At 43.1% G+C, this 21,464-nt stretch overlaps 1 protein-coding gene across 1 annotated transcript; it reads right to left on the reverse strand.

The window, feature by feature from the left end:
- Window positions 1–206: 206 nt before the first annotated feature.
- On the reverse strand, window positions 207–19,756 carry LOC142213882 (thyroxine-binding globulin-like). The gene is made up of 5 exons (XM_075282452.1): window positions 19,735–19,756; window positions 11,372–11,811; window positions 11,041–11,266; window positions 7,564–7,663; window positions 207–382 (listed from the first exon to the last, which is right to left on the reverse strand). The coding sequence occupies exons 2-5, from the start codon at window positions 11,772–11,774 to the stop codon at window positions 350–352; spliced, it is 762 nt and encodes a 253-aa protein (XP_075138553.1). The 5' UTR covers window positions 11,775–11,811; window positions 19,735–19,756; the 3' UTR covers window positions 207–349.
- Between the last annotated feature and the right edge of the window lie 1,708 nt (window positions 19,757–21,464).

A 21,464-nucleotide genomic window follows, 5' to 3' on the forward strand; every position in this document is an offset into this window, starting at 1 on the left:
AATGAGTCATAGCCTATCCTGGTGATAGGCTGTGATGACATCATCACAGGTCCTTGAATAAACTTCCAAAAGCTATGCGGGCCTGACAGAAGCAGTCAGAGGGACCCGCAGGCTGCACATTGCCCGGTTCTGACATAACAGAATCTGAATAAGCCCCTTGATCAAAGTACAGAGTAAATATAAGACAGAAGGACCAGTCACCAATATTTGTGTCTGCATCTTTAATTGTTAATCTTGTTTTGAAGATCATATTTTATCTGAATGTATTGTAATTATAGATATGCTTCTAACCAGAACTAATCCTAAGTACGTGATTGGTAGATCAGCTTTTCTCTTTGTTTTCCACACTTCATGGGAATGTAGCTGCTATACTTCCTGCGTACTGTGGAAGAGAAGATAACACAGAATCAACATGACAATTGTCATAAATCATGATCCTAAAATGGCTTACAAACAAATGGCTGCCAGGTCCCTTAGGGTGAATTCACACTGAGTAAACGCTAGCTTATTCTGAACGTAAAACACGTTCAGAATAAGCGGCGTCTAAAGCAGCTCCATTCATTTCTATGGGAGCGGGGATACGAGCGCTCCCCATAGAAATGAATGGGCTGCTTCTTTCACTCCGTGCAGTCCCATTGAAGTGAATGGGGAGTGCCGGCGTATACGGCAAGCTCTGCTCATGCCGGAGCGTACACGCCGGCACTCCCCATTCAATTCAATGGGACTGCACGGAGTGAAAGAAGCAGCCCATTCATTTCTATGGGGAGCGCTCGTATCCCCGCTCCCATAGAAATGAATGGAGCTGCTTTAGACGCCGCTTATTCTGAACGTGTTTTACGTTCAGAATAAGCTAGCGTTTACTCAGTGTGAATGCACCCTTACACTTCAATTGATCTGAACTGCAATACTAGACACAAACCATAGATATTTTTAGAGCTTTTTCTGAAAAAAATCCTTTACAACCCATTTAAGGCTGAAGCTGATCTCGACTGTCAATCTACAGCAGTGATGTAATGAGTGGTACATGGCCAGGTCCCTGGACCACCATGACTGTGATTGGAGAAAGTCTGGTTCCTCGACCGCTATACATATTGTTAATGGATAGGGCCCAGCTGCACTAGAATCCTGCCCAGAAAGGTGATTAAAAATAACAAATACTCATCTCTCCTAGGCTTCTGACGATCACAGCATCCTCTTCAGGGCTCTTCCAGTTTGTGACTAAGGTCATGTGCCCCAGTGAAGACTGCTGGGGCCTGTGACTGGGCAGCAGTCACGTGGGGCACGCCAGTGTAATGATGCCAACGTGTCCCATGTGACCGCTGAGGACCAATCACAGGCCCCAGCAGTGACATCTTGGGCATGGGACCTCAGTCGCACGGAAAGAAGATGCTGAAAAGAGACGGATGGAGCAGGATGTACAGGAGAGGTGAGGTAAGGAGACTATAAATGTTTATTATTTTCCATCACCTCCCCTGGGCCTCTGATTATTATACTCTGAGGTCTCAGGCAATCCCAATGTATACTAATAATAGTGCTAAACCTCACAAATATTCAGTGGCGGATCCAGGCTTTGCGGGGCCCTGGGCAATTGACTTTTGCGGGGCCCTAGTTACCGGGGGGTATGGAATACCCCCCAGGGCAAAGGGGGGGTCTGGGGGTCCTCCCCCAGGATTTTTTGAAAAAATTAGCCCTAAAAATGTGTTTTTGAGGCTTTTTTTTTACCCCCACCCCACTGTATTATATGCACCTCAGTACCCCCCCACACTGTATTATATACTCCTCAGTACCCCTTTACTTTATTATATGCTCCTCAGTACCCCCCACTGTATTATATACTCCTCAGTACGGTACCCCCACCCCACTGTATTATATGCACCTCAGTACCCCCCCACACACTGTATTATATACGCCTCAGTACCCCCTCACTGTATTATATGCACCTCAGTCCCCCCCACACTGTATTATATACGCCTCAGTACCCCCTCACTGTATTATATGCACCTCAGTACCCCCCCACACTGTATTATATACGCCTCAGTACCCCCTCACTGTATTATATACTCCTCAGTACCCCTTTACTGTATTATATACTCCTCAGTACCCCCCACTGTATTATATACTCTAGTCCTCAGTACAACAAACACATCATACTGTCATACACTGACTTACCCATGTGAAGAGCCACAGGCCACAGCCGAGCGTCCTCCTCCTTCAGACTGCACTGCAGGACTGGAGCGATGACGTCATTGCGCCTGCGTCGGCCTGACTACACTGACAGCTTTCAGTTCTATGTCTGTGCATAGAACTGAAAGCACAGCAGCGATCCGCTCACTATCAGGGAATCGAATCGGATTCCCTGTTATTTAGTGAGCGATCCACACAGTGGCGTAACTAGGAATGACGGGGCCCCGTGGCGAACCTTTGACATGGGGGCCCCCCGACACCGAAGATCTCGACCTAGTCTCTCCTACGCATTCCTGCGCGCTCTATTATGTCCCATAGTGGCCCCTGCACACAGTATTATGTCCCATAGTGGCCCCTGCACACAGTATTATGTCCCACAGTGACCCCTGCACACCGTATTATACCCCATAGTGGCCCCTGCACACCGTATTATACCCCATAGTGGCCCCTGCACACAGTATTATGTCCCTTAGAGGCCCCTGCACACACTATTATACCCAATAGTGACCCCTGCACACAGTATCATACCTCCCAACCGTCCCGATTTCCGTGGGACAGTCCCGATTTGGGTGACATGTCCCGCGGTCCCGGTTGGAGGGAGGTATGTCCCGATTTCAACTCAGATCTGCGTCCAGAGGACGCAGATCTGAGTTGAACACATATGCGGCTGAAGCAAGGAGCTGACACAGGTCAGCTCCTCGCTTCGCCGCTGCCCGCCTCTCTCCCTGACACATGAGGCTGAAGCTGCTCGCGTGCTCGCTTCGCCGCTGCGTCTCTCTCTCGCTGACACATGCGGCTGAAGCGAGGAGCTGACCTGTGTCAGCTCCTCGCTTCACCGCTGCCGCCGGCTCCTGGCTTGTAGACGCGATGTACAAACCAGGAGCCGGCGGCAGCGGCGAAGCGAGGAGCTGACACAGGTCAGCTCCTCGCTTCAGCCGCATGTGTCAGCGAGAGAGAGAGACGCAGCGGCAAAGCGAGCAGGCGAGCAGCTTCAGCCGCATGTGTCAGGGAGAGAGGCGGGCAGCGGCGAAGCGAGGAGCTGACCTGTGTCAGCTCCTTCCTTCAGCCGCATGTGTCAACGAGAGAGGCGGGCAGAGAGCGGCGAGGGAGCGGAGGAGAAGGTAAGTTTAATGTGGAGGTGGAACGTGAATCTGGGGGCAGATGAAGGAGAGGACGGCATGACACTGGGGGCAGAGATGGAGACGAAGGCATGACACTGGGGGCAGAGATGGAGAGGACATGAATCTGGGGGCAGAGATGGGGGACATGAATCTGGGGGCAGAGATGTGGGGACATGAATCTGGGGGCAAATATGGAGATTACATGAATCTGGGGGCAGAGATGGAGGGACATGAATCTGGGGGCAGAGATTGGGGGACATGAATCTGGGGGCAGAGATGGAGGGACAGGAATCTGGGGGCAGAGATGTGGGACATGAATCTGGGGGCAGAGATGTGGGACATGAATCTAGGGGCAGAGATGTGGGGACATGAATCTGGGGGCAGAGATGTGGGGACATGAATCTGGGGGCAGAGATGGAGGGGACAGGAATCTGGGGGCAGAGATGTGGGACATGAATCTGGGGGCAGAGATGGAGGGGACATGAATCTGGGGGCAGAGATGGAGGGACATGAATCTGGGGGCAGAGATGGAGTGGACATGAAACTGGGGGCAGAGATGTGGGGACATGAATCTGGGGGCAGAGATGGAGTGGACATGAAACTGGGGGCAGAGATGGAGGGGACATGAAACTGGGGGCAGAGATGGAGGGACATGAATCTGGGGGTAGAGATGGGGGACATGAATCTGGGGGCAGAGATGGAGGGACGTGAATCTGGGGACAGAGATGTGGGGACATGAATCTGGCGGCAGAGATGGAGAGGACATGAATCTGAGGGCAGAGATGGGGGACATGAATCTGGGGGCAGAGATGTGGGACATGAATCTGAGGGCAGAGATGGGGGACATGAATCTGGGGGCAGAGATGGGGGACATGAATCTGGGGGCAGAGATGGAGAGGACATGAAACTGGGGGCAGATGAAGGGTGTATATGAAACTGGGGGAGAGATAGAGGGGGGACATATAATTTACGGGTGACTGTAGGAGGATTATACTGTGTGCGGGCACATGAAAAATTAACGAGTGGGTGGTCAACACAAAAGTGGCCGGGGCTAAATTTGCTGCGGCGCTCTATGCGCGCCGCACATTTTGTCCCTCTTTCAGTTCTTCAAAAGTTGGGAGGTATGCAGTATTATGTCCCTTAGTGGCCCCTACAGGACTAAATACTGTCACGTCACCGCTGACCGCTATACCAGGACAATTGTAGATAAAAAATCTGGTCCTGTGCATTACAATTTAGTAACTCCAATTGCCTCATATTAATAGCAGTTAACCCTATCATGTCCCTCACATTAAGCCTTGTGTACCTCACATAAGAGTTACTGATATGTGAGAGACATGGAGGTAATAATAAAGTATCTTCATTACTATTACCCCCATATGCCTCACATATCAGTAACTCTTATGGTGAGGCAAACAGGGGTTAATGTGAGGGACATGATAGGGTTAACTGCTATTAATATGAGGCACATGGAGTTACTAAAACTAAAGTAATCACCCCAAATGCCTGATATTAATAAGTAACCCCAGTATGTACCTGTGGACCTGTTTTCTTTCTTCAGTTTCATTTTCCTGGATCAGCTTCTTCCTTTCTTCTTCCTCTCTTCTGGTGTGCAGGAGCTCGGCAGGGATAAGCCCCGCCTCCTGGGCTCTCCTCAGCCCTCTCATTGGTGGGCAGAGGACAGGCAGAGAAAGGGAGGGGGGAGAGAGGGGGAGCGTCCTGAAGCGCTGACAGGAGCCAGACCTGCAGCTCCTGTGTCTCAGCCGTTGCTGCAGCTTCGGGGCCCCCTGTTGGTGGAAAGTATTCCACCAACAGGGGTCCCCCGATCAATGTACTCCCCCTGTACCACCTCCCCCCTCTCTAGGTATCGCTGCGCATCAGATACTTGGAGCGGGCGGATGGTGGGCATCTGCAGGCAGCGCTGATGAGCCGACTGTCTGTCACTGTCAGTGTCTGATTCCGCGGGGCCTCGGGCTGCGGAGGTGCAGGGCGCTTCAGGGCCGGCTCGGGCCCGGATCTCATGAAGGCCGGCTCCAGCCTGTGCTTGGCTGAGGCCTGTCCGGCCTGTGTCGTGCCTCGTATGGCGCGGGGCCCCGGGCGGTTGCCCGGCTCGCCCGGCCCTGGATCCGCCCCTGCAAATATTCATTGTGAGGTTGATTTGAAGCAGCTCGAGGAGGCTCTTGGGAGCATTTTACACTGGGGAGCATATCATACTGTATGGAGCATTATAAATTATGTGGGGGCTTTGAGGAAGATATTATATTGTGTGGGACCCCTTCACTATTTATAGCACACCCCATCTGTTTTATAGCAAACTAGCTTTTACCCGCGACTTCGTCTGCGGTAATTTGAGAATTGGGCGGACACAGATGTGTGAAACTGTAAAAGTGCTTTAAAAAGTTTGGTGGGCTAGCAAATGTGATGTGATGTGTTATATTGTGTATCTAATGATACAGACAATGTGATGTGTTGTATTGTGTATGTCGTGATACAGACAATGTGATGTGTTGTATTGTGTATGTCGTGATACAGACAATGTGATGTGTTGTATTGTGTATGTCGTGATACAGACAATGTGATGTGTTGTATTGTGTATGTCGTGATACAGACAACGTGATGTGTTGTATTGTGTATGTCGTGATACAGACAATGTGATGTGTTGTATTGTGTATGTCGTGATACAGACAATGTGATGTGTTGTATTGTGTATGCCATGATACAGACAATGTGATGTGTTGTTTTGTGTATGTCGTGATACAGACAATGTGATGTGTTGTATTGTGTATGTCGTGATACAGACAATGTGATGTGTTGTATTGTGTATGTCGTGATACAGACAATGTATGTGTTGTATTGTGTATGCCGTGATACAGACAATGTGATGTGTTGTATTGTGTATGTCGTGATACAGACAATGTGATGTGTTGTATTGTGTCAGACAATGTGATGTGTTGTATTGTGTCAGACAATGTGATGTGTTGTATTGTGTATGTTGTGATACAGACAATGTGATGTGTTGTATTGTGTCAGACAATGTGATGTGTTGTATTGTGTATGTCGTGATACAGACAATGTGATGTGTTATATTGTGTCAGACAATGTGATGTGTTGTATTGTGTATGTCGTGATACAGACAATGTGATGTGTTGTATTGTGTCAGACAATGTGATGTGTTGTATTGTGTATGTAGTGATACAGACAATGTGATGTGTTATATATTGGAAAGCTATATGTAAATGTGAGTGAGTAGAGTGAGGGCTACTCCTGAGGTGACAGTAAGGAGTGTGCAGGCAGGTTGAGGCAGGAAATGCCAGGCAGTGTGTGTGAGTCTATAGCTGGGGCTAGGAGTCCTGCTTTTGTGAGTCTCCTGCTAGGAAGCCATGTTGTTTAGTGGCACCAAAAGTAGCCTGTGACTCAATCCTAAGGGAAAACTATGTTTGTGGAAAATTGCACGCAAATCCGTCCAGGCGTTTTAGCGTGATTGAGGAACAAACATCCAAACTCACAAACATCCAAACACACAAACTTTCACACTTATAATATTAGTAGGATATGTCATATAATTACAGGCTGTAATTACATTGCAGTCACTATAAAAAAGATGCTCTGTAATGTAAATAGTGAAGGAGTCACAGCCACAGCGCTCGCAAAAGCACCACAGTACCTTCAAACAGTTGATCAGCGGGAGCCCCGGATGTTGGACTCCCACTGATATTTTAGATCTCTTAGACTGTTAGAACCTAGCAGATCAGCTGTTTCCCAGAACATGGAGCTCCCAGTATTGAATACTTGCCGGGCGCTTTGCTGCTCACTCACCGTATTCTTGAAAATTGATGTTATAGGTGCTATAGTTGTATCCCTTTCAAGTATCTGAAATAGTGATACAGCACCCATAACTGTCTCTAGTTACACCACTGATCTAAGGTATTACTGTGACTGCAGCTAAGCTCAATAACTCACTCGATCCATGTGCCTCTCACAGAGACCCAGAAAGCTAAGACATGTAGAAGATATTGATTTGGGTCTATACTAACCCTTTCACTCTGCATTGTTCAGAGTGACCTTTTATTGTACCATACTTTATCTGTGAGGGAAGCTGAGGCCCCAGAGCAACTGCAATACCTCTGGCATTTGTGTACATAGCTCTGACATAATGTGCAATGCTGTACAGACCAGTCTAGTTCCCTCTATTCCCCCCTTTGACAGGCACATGCATTCCAAGGATAATGTAACATTGTAGAAAACGCCAGTACATCACCTTTGTTCTTTGATACTCAAATTCGCTAGAGGTTTCTGTTTCAAAGGTCAATGCAGCACAAGTATACAATGTAATTTTGGGGATCTTCAGATTTATTGATCTACACAAAATACAGAGCAAATCAACTGTTACTTCTGCATTAACACGAGACTGTCACCAGGACAATCGATATAAAACCATCCATATTACATTGTAGGGGACATTGTGAAGGGCACCATCATACCTTATACCCCAATAGAAGCGCCATTAACTTGAAAAAAATTTTTTTCTCAAACTATACAAAAAAAAGTTCAAATTCAATAGGGGCGAGTGAAAACCTCTAAGGATTCCGTCTCCAGATGTGAACCTCTACCTTCGTACACATTATTAACAGCCCCTTCCTATCCTACAACTATGGTGCTTGTTGAATTCTCACACATGTACCTGGCGTTTCTCAGCTGGAGCCTTTTGGGGACTGTGCCACAACCCCATTGCAATTGAGCATCAATTGTAGATTCCTAAAAATAGCTTTATGAAGAAACGGTGCATCTATTGGACTAAAGGTATGATGATGCTCAGTACAGTCCTATGAAAAAGTTTGGACACCCCTATTAATCTTAATCATTTTTAGTTCTAAATATTTTGGTGTTTGCAGCAGCCATTTCAGTTTGATATATCTAATAACTGATGGACACAGTAATATTTCAGGATTGAAATGAGGTTTATTGTACTAACAGAAAATGTGCAATATGTATTAAACCAAAAATTGACCTGTGCAAAAGTATGGGCACCTCAACAGAAAAGTGACATTAATATTTAGTAGATCCTGCTTTTGCAAAGATAACAGCCTCTAGTCGCTTCCTGTAGCTTTTAATCAGTTTCTGGATCCTGGATGAAGGTATTTTGGACCATTCCTCTTTACAAAACAATTCAAGTTCAGTTAAGTTTGATGGTCGCCGAACATGGACAGCCCACTCTCAAATGATCTGAAAACAAAGATTGTTCAACATAGTTGTTCAGGGGAAGGATACAAAAAGTTGTCTCAGAGATTTAACCTGTCAGTTTCCACTGTGAGGAACATAGTAAGGAAATGGAAGACCACAGGGACAGTTCTTGTTTAGCCCAGAAGTGGCAGGCCAAGAAAAATATCAGAAAGGCAGAGAAGAAGAATGGTGAGAACAGTCAAGGACAATCCACAGACCACCTCCAAAGAGCTGCAGCATCATCTTGCTGCAGATGGTGTCACTGTGCATCAGTCAGCAATACACTTTGCACAAGGAGAAGCTGTATGGGAGAGTGATGAGAAAGAAGCCGTTTCTGCAAGCACGCCACAAACGGAGTCGCCTGAGGTATGCAAAAGCACATTTGGACAATCCAGCTTCATTTTGGAAGAAGGTCCTGTGGACTGATGAAACAAAGATTGAGTTGTTTGGTCATACAAAAAGGCGTTATGCATGGTGTCCAAAAAAACAGCAGTCCAAGAAAAACACTTGCTACCCACTGTAAAATTTGGTGGAGGTTCCATCATGCTTTGGGGCTGTGTGGCCAATGCCGGCACCGGGAATCTTGTTAAAGTTGAGGGTCGCATGGATTCCACTCAGTATCAGCAGATTCTTGAGAATAATGTTCAAGAATCAGTGATGAAGTTGAAGTTACGCTGGGGATGGATATTTCAGCAAGACAATGATCCAAAACACCGCTCCAAATCGACTCAGGCATTCATGCAGAGGAACAATTACAATGTTCTGGAATGGCCATCCCAGTCCCCAGACCTGAATATCATTGAACATCTGTGGGATGATTTGAAGCGGGCTGTCCATGCTCGGCGACCATCAAACGTAACTGAACTTGAATTGTTTTGTAAAGAGGAATGGTCCAAAATACCTTCATCCAGGATCCAGGAACTGATTAAAAGCTACAGGAAGCGACTAGAGGCTGTTATCTTTGCAAAAGGAGGGTCTACTAAATATTAATGTCACTTTTGTGTTGAGTTGCCCATACTTTTGCACCGGTCAAATTTTGGTTTAATGCATATTGCACATTTTCTGTTAGTACAATAAACCTCATTTCAATCCTGAAATATTACTGTGTCCATCAGTTATTAGATATATCAAACTGAAATGGCTATTGCAAACACCAAAATATTTAGACCTAAAAATGATTAAGATTAATAGGGGTGCCCAAACTTTTTCATAGGACTGTATAATATCCTTTACAATGCAGTGTGGCTGGTTTGACTGAGTTTCCTGATAACAGACTCCCTTTAAACACAAAGTTACATTTATCACGTAAGTGTGAATAAAACCTGCAGAAATGATTCATTTTCAGTCATTCTGTAACATTTCATTAAAGAACGTGGGTATACATTCGAGTGTTTTCTACTAGGATGGTCGTAGTATTAGCATTTATACCCTTGTACATTGGATCAATGTTAGAATAGTCATATTCTTGTTTATAGGGAGCAATATGATAATAAATATATCCTTGTACATAGGGGTAGCAATATAGTAGTTACAGTATATTCATGTACATAGGAAGCTGTATTATATTTACTGTTCTTGTACATAGACAACGTATCTTCTAAGGGAGCGTTCACACTACCGTCGGTGTCCGACATGTAGTGTCCGCTCCTAGTGTCCGCTCAAAATCTGTCACGGACACTAGGAGCGGACACTAGATGTGTCCGTGACACCTGTCATTCAAATGAATGGGCATCGGGTGCGTTCTTTTGCACTCCGTGCCCGTCCTTCCCTGTCCGCAAGAGAAGATGTCCGACTTCTCAAGCGGACAGAAAAGCCCTGCATGCAGGGTTCCTCTGTCCGCTTGAGAAGTCGGACATCTTCTCTTGCGGACAGGGAAGGACAGGCACGGAGTGCAAAAGAACGCACCCGATGCCCATTCATTTGAATGACAGGTGTCACGGACACATCTAGTGTCCGCTCCTAGTGTCCGTGACAGATTTTGAGCGGACACTAGGAGCGGACACTACATGTCGGACACCGACGGTAGTGTGAACGCCCCCTTAGGGGCAATGTTATAGTACTTATATTCTTGTATATAGGAGGGAGCATAGCAGTGTTTATATTTTTTGTAGACAGAGAGAGGTATGATAGAAATTATATTCTTATACATAAGGGGTAGTAGTATAATAGTTATTTTATAGGGAGCAGTATAATAGTAATTATATAACTAGATGGGGAACAGTGTTATAGTAGTTATATTCTTGTACATGGGGGCAGTATTATAGTAGTTATATTCTTGTACATAGGAGGTAGTATTATAGTAGTTATATTCTTGTACATGGGGGCAGTATTATAGTAGTTATATTCTTATACATGGGGGCAGTATTACAGTAGTTATATTCTTATACATGGGGGCAGTATTATAGTAGTTATATTCTTGTACATTATAGGCAGTATTATAACAGTATATTCTTAAACATAGGGCAGTATTGGCAGTATATAAGATGGAAGACAGAAAATAAAACAAGCTCCTTACTGTAGGGTCATTGACTTTTTCCACAGTGCTAGGTTGGCTGAATTGACAGCTGCCATTACTGATTGTTCCTTTCCCTCATCTGGTAAAACGAACAGTGCCGTTAAATGTTTGTTTTTTGGAATTTCTATCATAGTGAATCCCATATCCTTGTTGACCATTGCATTGTACTGTCCTGTAAGCTGAACATTATATTGGTTACCACCACTGCCCAAAGGTTTCCAATTATCTAAAAAGAATAAAAAGTAAATACATAATTTAGTAGTGGTGCCATCATTAGCCATAGATTAAGCAAACATGATCTATGGAGGTTGTAGGTCACAATTGGACTTACCAGCATAGTTTAAGACAACAGCATCTGTATTTGGTATAAAGTCACCAAAGAAATGTTTGATTTTTCCACTTGTGTGTTCATCCACATAATTGTTGAGCATAGTTTTAACATTTGTGGGATTTCCAAAATCTGTAGCTATCACTGCAGCATTTTTATTAAGGGGAATCTTTTCCTTGTTTAGGAATACAGTGACTCCATCAGATTTAATTGTACTTCCAGATTTAATCAAATCTCCATATGTTTCTTTCAGGACTTTATTTTTATATTCCACAGCTACTATCGCATAATCAAAGGGATCTTTTGGTGGTAAATTTCTGGGGATGTTCATTGTCAGATAGGAAACCTGTTGGATCCCCAAGTGCACAAGAGATGCCACTATACACAAGAACAGCAGGATCTTCATTTTGGATCACTTGTTTTCTTACAAGAAAGAATATAAACTATTATAGAAAAAGATAAATGATGTTTAGGTTTGCCTGGCAAGGACCATATCCTTATATACTGTACAATAAGTTGTATAACACACTTAATATTGCTTTTTAGGACATGTAAATAACTCCCACCCTTACAAGGGCAGTACCAAACTGTACTCTTACAAAAAAGATGCCCTAACAGTCCTTAGGGGACCTAACTCTCAACTACTAAAAAGCTGTAAGAGAGCCCATAGTGGTGGGTCAATGTATGCAAACGGGTTTTCTTTTATCAAGTTAACTCAAAGATGGTCAAAGAATGAGTATAATCACACCAAAATATAGTAAAATAATAAGTGTTTAGTACATGAAAAGTTATAATACTTAGGGGGCGTTCACACTTGTGCTCGTTCTCTGGTTTGTGCATTCTGCCAGGTTTCTGTTCCCTGTCCAGGTTCGCCGGGGCTGAGGACGGAAACCGGACGGTCAGCTTTACAACCCATTCACTTGAATGGATTTGTAAAGGTGACCGTTGGTGTCTGCCTGTGGCCTGTCTGTGGGGAAACCACTTTTTTTTGTAGTCGAACACAAAGTCCGGCATGTCCGACTTTCTGTCTGGCTAAAAAAAAATGGTTTCCCTGCAGACAGGCCACAGGTGGACACTGGCGGTCACCTTTACAAACCCATTCAAGTGAATGGGTTTTATAGCTGACTGCCGGGTTTCCGTCCTCTGTCAAGTTTTGCCGGGGCTGAGGACGGAAACCCGGCAGAATGCACACCGGACACCGGGAGCAAGTGTGAACAAAGCATTAGCTGTGGATACAAATGATGTAATAGCTCATTGGATGGGGAGCCCCATTATATATCATGCACTGATATATACCCATTGGTCGATGACTTCTAGACTAGCATGGCATGCATTCATTCATGGTCCATGCCGAAGCTGACCAAACAATAGCCCCCTTCAGCTTTTATAGTACCATTGGGGTGGGTGAAGGGCTGACTACTGGTACAGGAAGTTGAAGAAATTCTTATCTACTGGGCACATAGTGCACAGAAATACAGACAATAGCTACAGAGTGACTCTCCTACAGATGTACAGGAAATACATATAGACTGATCAGTAAGACATTAACTCGGTCATATCACATAACTAAGACACTATGATTTTGTGAAAAAACATGTCCTATTACAGTCAATCACAAGCCACAACCATAGTGGTGGCTGTGATACAAAGACTCTCATATTGGGCAGTGAAATGGTCTCCTCTATAAAAAATAAAAACAACAAACCAGGGGAAGAGCCAAAAACGTGTCCCTCAGGCTAAATACAAGTACATACTGGCATTGGCCGCAGTTTTAGCACTTTTGTATCCTAGCCACTACGGTTGTGGCTTGTGATTGACACATCACTATGGGTCTCAAACAACTTTTTAGTAGGATTGTAGAGATATAAGGGCAGTAACGTGATAGACTCCTGGAGACGAACTGAGTCAGGTGAGGGGTACAGGGATGGAAAAAGTCTTTGCCTGGAGTAATTCTTTAAGAGGGGATAAAATTAGAAAATAGGGAAGACAATGGGCAGCTCTGTTCTGTATCTCTTTGAATTTCAAGGTGAGGGCAAAATTTGTTACAAACTATCAGTGTACCTAGGGAGTTTCTATAGTGGGTTTGGATGATGTTAATAAAGGGAAGACCAAGCCAATGAAATTTCGACAATCTGATTAAATTAATCTATGGAATCCTATCAAATGCCTTATTGGTATCTAAGTCAATCAATAGACTGCTTTCCTCTGGAGTGTCTTACCAAGGAAAATGCAGATGATTGCCCTTTTGACACTTAAGGTGCTTCTACTTCCTTATATAGAAGCATAGTGAGTTAAGAATGCAGGTCACCCCTCGCCCCCCTAGATGTTACTGGGTGTGGGGGCTTTGTGGGGGCCATTATTTTACATGCTGGGATATTGTGGAGGCCATTATGTTACACATAGTGACACAATGTGGGCCAATAATACTACACTTGGGAGCACTGATGAGGCCATTATCATACCTCCCAACTTTCAAAGAAGAGAAAGAGGAACAAAACTATGCACTATGCTTGCCGTGGCAAATTTAGTTCCACCCCCTTCTGCATTCACTCTGCCTATTCTCATCCATTTTTCTTTGTGCCCCCACAAAGTATAATGCCACTATAGTCAACCTAAAATTATATGCCCCCACATTACAGTGTTCACCTCCAATTGCCCCACAGTATGAAGTTCATCTCCTGGTGCCCCAGTTTAATCTGGAGGAAACTAGAAGGGAACATTAAACTATGGGGCAGCTGGAGGGTGACATTAAACCTTGGGGGTAGTTGGAGGGGGACAATAAATTGTGGGGATCTGGAGTGAGACATTAAACTGGGAGCAGCTAGATGAGGACATTATGCTGAGGCAGCTGGATGGGGACATTAAACCATAGGGCTAGCTGGAGGGTGACATTAAACTCGGAGCAACTAGAGGTGGACATGTCCCCCCCAGCTACTCCCATGATTTAATGTTCCATTCCAGTTGCCCCCAGTTTAAGGTCCCCGTCGAGTGATCCCCACTGTTTAATGTACCTTTCCAGCTGCCCCCAGTTTAATGTCCTCCTCCATGTGTCCCATTTTAAAGTCTGCCCTCCGTCTGCCGCCAGTTTAATGTCCCCCATACATCTACCACCAGTTTAATGTGCCGCCTCGATTTGCCCCCAAAGTTTAACATTAGAAAACACTGATACTCACCTCTTCTCTCTCCCCTGCTGCTCAGTCTGCAGTCTCTTCTCCCGGAGTGTTCAGGGAGCTGCAGGTGCGATGTGAGTGATGTCTATTGTCTATGACATTGTGCCTAAAGCTCCCGGGGCCAGACCACACAGGGGGCAGAGTGATGAAGCAGGCACTGTTTGCGAACGACTCCTGCTTCATTCACCATTGTTTTCAACTTATCAATTCCTCTGCATGCAGATTTAAAACTGGGGCATACCTCCTACTGACCAGGACAGCAGGATAGGACCTGGAATCTGAGACTGTCCTGCTGAATCCAGGACAATTTGGAGGTATGTCATTATACTACATGGGTATGCACTGTGGGCCCATTATACTACATGTAGGGCACTGTGGGGGTATTATGTTACATGTGGGGGCCATTGCATTACATACAAGGAATTGTATTACATGCAGGGGCACTGTTGGGGTCATTATATCACATATGGAGGCATTGTGGGGGCCATTATATTACATTTGGGGCTCTGCGGGGGTCATATTGTATGTGAGGGTACAAAGGGGGACATTATATTACATGTGGGAGCACTGAAGGGGCCATTATATAACTGTTATGATTGATTTATAAGAGGTCGTTATTTTGGGGGGCTACTTGGTTTGGATTTTGTATCATTAGTTGTACTTCGCTTGAAAAGATTTAGAAACCCTGGTGTAGAGTATCAAGAATCTTGTACCTGTATCAAGTGTCTTCCCAAGAAAGAAAGTCGCCTCCAATTTCAAGTGTTGGGGTTAGCTTATCAAAAGTAATAGGCACTTCAAGATCAATCTATCACCTATCTCATCTCCAAAGGGATTCCTATTCAGAAGTATTAAGACATACTTAAGTGCCCCCTCAGCTAGAAAATGTGCACAAGTGTGATATAATGGGACCTAGGGAAGGGTTTGGGGCAGTTTTTATGTAAGTATCTGCTAAGTTTTGAAATTGTAGATGGTTTTCCCATACCACTGCCTCTTGATTTGACCCATAAACTTATTAACATGAAATCTAGCATTCCCTTCCTTGTATAGAGCAGCCAAAACAGAAATCGATAAGCGTTGGAAGAAGAAAGATTCACCATCAATCTTAAAATGGTGGTATGAAAAACATTTTTCATTTTAGAGGTATTCAAACATAACAAAAGCTATATTTGGTATTGCCGTGATCAGACTGATCCACAGAATGTAGATAATATGTCTTTTTTTTTTTATTACACTGTGAACACCATAAATATAAAAACCTATAAGAAAATGACTCAACTGAGATTTTCTTCCATTTCCATCCCATTTAGATTTTTTTTTCTGTCTGCTAAGTACATTGTATAGAGTAGTATTATTTTTGGACAAAAAAAAGGCAAGGGGACAAAAAAATAAATAAAAAATCAAATATCAAGCATTTGCTGTGATAGGAAGGGTTTAGAAGAAGTACAACTTATACCAGCTGGACACATGGTGATTACGTACTGAAGATGCCCAGTTTATAATAGAAAGGATCATGTAATTAGAAGATGGGACAATTTACACTACCTATGTAATTATATACCAGATGATACTCAGGTTATATCAGCATGATCCATATCATTGTGTAGATTAATATCTTAATCCATTTTATATTATAGCTAATTCACTTGAATTCAACAGGTGTTCAGGGACTTGGCCCATTGCCTAGTAACTAAACAGTACATGGAGTTTTAAAGGTGTTAGACATTTGATCAATTGTTTGGCAAGATTACCAGGATCCAACCCTGTTACAAGGAAGTCTTCACAACAGCAGCTTACAATAGAGTACAATTTGTGCCCTGGCATATACAATGTTTGCTGTGGTGTTACTCTATAAACACACAAAAACAATGATGAAAGAGAAGAAAAAAAATGATCTCCATCTGGTTCCCTGCTCATTTAAAGGTTCAGTCTCATATTTTTTTAGCAGCACTGTAATACTACTGATGAAGACATGACATTAGTCAGAATCTTTATAGTGATGGTAATGCTTTTCTTTCATTGAGATCACAGTAGTGGTGGTGATGTTGCTGGTACAACACTCTAGAGGTCACAAGAGGTACTGTAAGTAAAATTTCATGGTACCACTACATTCTGTGATGATACCATGGTAGTGATGCACATGACCATTTTTGAAATCCAAGAATTTCCATTTTATGTGTCCGTTCCTCAAGGCTAATTTCCTAAAGGACTTGTCCAGGATCAGAAAAAAAACTGCTTTTGTTTTCAAAAGTCTCATTTTTGCTAATGGGTTGTGTCTGATATTGACTTGAATAGGACTGAGTTTCAATACCAGGCATCGGTGTCATAATACTTTATAGTTGGTGATCTGCCTCTCATAGACAAAATAAAACTAAATCACAGAGGTGAGGGTCAGTGGCAGGACCAGCGTCAGCGTACCCAGGCAAGTGTCAAGACCCCAAGCTCCTGAAGGGGCTCACTCGGCTGCCAGGCGCTGTTTTTTTTTTTTTTATTGATTTACCTACTTGATATTTGATACACATGGCCCCCTTCAGGGCTGAAAGGGAGGCAGCCTTGTGAAGGAGCTGGGATCAGTAAGTACGATGAGGATGGCTTGTCTGGTCTGAACCAATACTGCTATTTCTCAGGGGGTCTCTTCAGATCCCAGAGAATAGTGATCGGGGGCCCAGCGAAGGTGACATACATAAAAAAAAAACAGTGTTATTTGCCTCTTCTGGGCTCTGCTGTGACTCCCTGCAGTTTTTGGCCTTCTTCAATGACTTCACATTGAAACCCTATTGGTTTCAATGTGATACACGCGTAATACATTGAAACCAATAGGGAAAAAGCAGCCCATTCATTTCAATGGGGAGCGCACGTATGCTAGCTCCCATTGAAATGAATGGGATCTGCTTTGTACACGCTGATTCTGAACGTGTTTTACCGTTCAGAATCAGTCAGCGTATACTCAGTGTGAATGCACCCTATAAGTACAGGTACCATCAGAACCCTAGGAACTACAGTTTTGACTGCATATTTACGCCTTTGATTGCTTAAACTTTGGTTCTTTAACCACTGGCACTGCTGCCTTATGTTTTTGACAGCAGGAATTGTAGCTTTGTTTGCATTTTGATTTGCTCTGTGTGAACCTATGAGTCTTCTGATGAACCAGTGGTGAACCTAGCCTCTCTGCTGCCTGAGGCGGTCAATGCTCACACAGTATACAAGACCCAAACTATAAGCAAATGTACACATACTGTATATACTTATTAAATATTATATTTTACCAAAAACATACACACATTTGTCTGGAGTGAAGCTGTTACATCGCTGCAGACTTCTTCCTGTCCCCACACGCTACGATCTGGGGATGAGACATTGCTGTAAGGTGTGAGGGGGAAGTCCGGGCTGCACCGACAGGATTTTCTAAACTGGTAGGTGCAACTGCTGCTGTATAGTGTCCGGAGGGTTAAGCAGCTTCACACACATCCCTAACGCCGGCCCTGGCTGTCTCCAAGCTATCTCTTTCCTCCCCGGCCAAAAACGTTAAGCCAGCCCAGGACAAGTCATATGCATCTTGTTTTATTTAAAGCGGCCTGTCCTGGACTGGCTTAGGTTACTCAAAATGCCACCCCCTGGCATAGTGCTGCCTGAGGCTATTGCCTCACCTCGCCTCATTAGAGGTGCAGCGCTGTGATGAACCCTAATAATATAGGGGAAATGCGTTGAGATGATGTGTCTTGATGTTAGACACAGAGATCATAATGTGACTTAGAATCAATACTTGCGTCATAGACAAAAAAAAGATTTTCCTTGATGTGGTCACTTCTATAAATGTGGTCACTTCTATAAATAGCAATCTACTGGTATCTTTATATATGGTTTATTTATCACACCTCCTATCTAAACAGAATGGTGCTATATTCCATTTATTGACAGTAAGATACCAGTGGATGCAGCACTAGTGAGGGAGTACTATTACACTAATTATATATTGTGGATGTTTTCTCCATACACTATGTGGTTGCATTTATAAAACTTAAGTTTATTGACTGTGCACACTTTATATTTTAGATGGAACCCAATAAAGGTTAAGTTTTATTTAGAGTACCACTGACCTTTCCTCTTTGAGTGAAGGTATAGTCTCATGTAGCAAAGTGCAGCAAAAAAAAAAAATCACAAACACTGTGAATCATGTTTTTTCCACAACGTTTTTTATAGCAATTTTGCAGAGTTTTCCTCTGCAGACTTTCTGCCTCTATTATATCTGTACAGAAAATGTCAACTTTTCCACAGGTATAATTGACATACTGTAGTTCGATCCTGCACCTTTTTTTTAACACAAACTCATTCACTTCAATGAGTGAATCAGACTGTGAAATCGGTCCCAATAGTCCAATACATTGGCGTTTATTCTATTTTGGCACAAATTTAGCTACTTCAGTAGGTACCGTGGCTAAAAAAAAATACATCAACAACTGCAGTTCCATTTTTTTCCAAAAAAATGCTGCGTATCAAACCACCATTAAGCTGTTATAGAGGTTGTCCAAGCTTCACTATTGATGACTTATCTATAACAAAGCTGTGTATCCTGTGTAGCTGAATTGAACTGAGATTGCAATACTTTTCCTGGCCTCTACATAGTGTACTGTATAATTTCAGTACACTTGGGGTCCAGTGTTGATCTTGGGGTACCAGAAGTGAGACCCCACCGATCTGATGTTACTGATCTATCCTACAGTCAACCATAAGATCTTAAATAACACAAATTAAATAATCTGATAAAATTAAATCTTAAATAAAATCAAATTAAAATAATCTAATACACTGTCGAACACTAAAAATACATAAAAAAAAAATATAATATTTGACATACTTACTGATAACTACTTACCTCTACACAAAGTAAAAATTAAACAAAAAGCAATGAGTGAAAACAATTAAGCGGATGCAATATAAAATGTGTAAAATACATACCAAAGGCTAGATGTTACATTTCATCACTATTAATTCATTCTGTGCCATAAAATTCCATTGAGACAAACAACATTCTCACCAATCTGATAGAAAAACGAATTCTTGGACTAATGACATTTTGTCAGATATGTTCATTTAGAATACAAAATGGATTGTGTATCTGCATCTCCTATCTAAATATCAAATATGTGAGAAACATAGATTTACTCAACAGATAGATGGTAGGTATTGAGTAATGCTCACCTGTATCTTTCAGAATGGTTGTGGTAGATTCTAACAATGATGCCCAATAAAACCCTCTATATACGGACTACTGAGGCATGATGGGAAATCTTTAGGCAAACATTATATTTGCCAAGTTCAGTTTTGCAAGTCTCACTCCCTTGAAGTAAACACAATAACTGCAATAAGGAATCTAGAGACTGGAACGGCATGAGTAAAGAGGTGAATTAAAAGAGGAGGAAAAAGTGGCTGAATTACCAAGACAAATTCTGAGGAAAAGTATTAAGCTGACTTAATACTTAAGTTAATATACCGTATGAAACACAATCCCCACCTTTGAGAGAAACTGTGGGAACCAGTCAGTCAATATGGAGAAGGCAGTGCCCATATAAAGTCCACCCCAGAACCAGTGTTTTCCAACCCGAGTTTCTTCATCTATTGCATACCCTGACTCCTGGAGAGCTGCAGTTTGAAGACCATTACATTTGATCCATGCCCCTCTATTGCTGCAGTTTTGGGGAAAAAGAGACTTTTATGTTTAATCAGAGCTTATTAAAGATTTTTCAAAGAAATAAGAGTAACAAAAAACATTAAAGGAGAAAAATAAATTGGGTCTAAGGGCCCACAAGACAGGGCAAACATAGTGTGGAGAACAACAAATCAAACATCCGGCACAAACAAGAGATCAACCCTCGCTTCAACCAGGGAGTGAACAATGCCACATAGGAGAAAGAAAAATAAGAAACACTAAAGTAAGGCAATACACAAAGGTCAATATAGAGCCCAGGGTAGGAGGCAGATGACACCACAAAACAGAGAAAGACAATGGTCATGACATCTACCTCCTGCAACCCAATGGGAAGCAAAGGACAAACTAATACAAAGACAGTGCAACAAATCGGGAGGGAGAGAAACTAGGGGGATAAAGAAGGGAAATGGACAGATCATCCTGGTAGAGCAAAGGAATGGAGAGGGTTCACCAAATTAGAGTTCAGGAAAAGAACCCAGAGAACTCTGCATGAAGGGACTTTTATAAGAAAGTTACCTAATCCTCAGCCAGTTCTGTCTTTGAATATTACAGGATAGTGAATTGAGGTAAGCCAACAATCAGGATCACAAATATAGAAAGGTGGCCTACGTGGAAAAGCTATAAAAAAAACAAGCAAGCAAAAATCTCACATCCCCGATTAGGAAACCACTAAGTTTCACCTCCTCAACCCTATGATAAAGGAGTCAAAATAGGGGGCTTATATTGGAAAAATGATAATCTGCCCCAAATTGAATCCACTATGCACTTTTTTTTTATAGCTATTCACATCTCACCTCCACATTTCATCATAGTAAACTATAAATGGGACCCCCTCTTTGCCATTGTTCTCTGAACCATAAGGGTATGTTCACACAGTTTTTTGCAGACTGGAAAAATCTGCTTCAGGAATTAGGAAAAAATTTTTGACACTTTTTTTTTACATGACGTGGTTTTGCCATAATTTATTGCCCCAGCAGACCTTATGGACCTGGGTATTTCCCTTTTAGGCCTGGGCATTTTACATTCACTGTGTAGTGCATGGGAGTCTAGCAAATCCCATCTCCACAGTGCAGGAAAGTACTGTGCTGTGGACATGCTGCAATTCCCAAAACTGGTGCAGTTTTGGAAATCGCAGCATGTCAAATATACCTACGGAAATGCCAGTGGTTTCCTTACAGGTTAGATGGTAACAGAAAGTCCACAGAGTAAACTTGCATAACAG

The sequence above is a fragment of the Leptodactylus fuscus genome, chromosome 7 (genome assembly GCF_031893055.1).
Source record: "Leptodactylus fuscus isolate aLepFus1 chromosome 7, aLepFus1.hap2, whole genome shotgun sequence".
Classification (NCBI taxonomy): Eukaryota; Metazoa; Chordata; class Amphibia; order Anura; family Leptodactylidae; genus Leptodactylus; species Leptodactylus fuscus.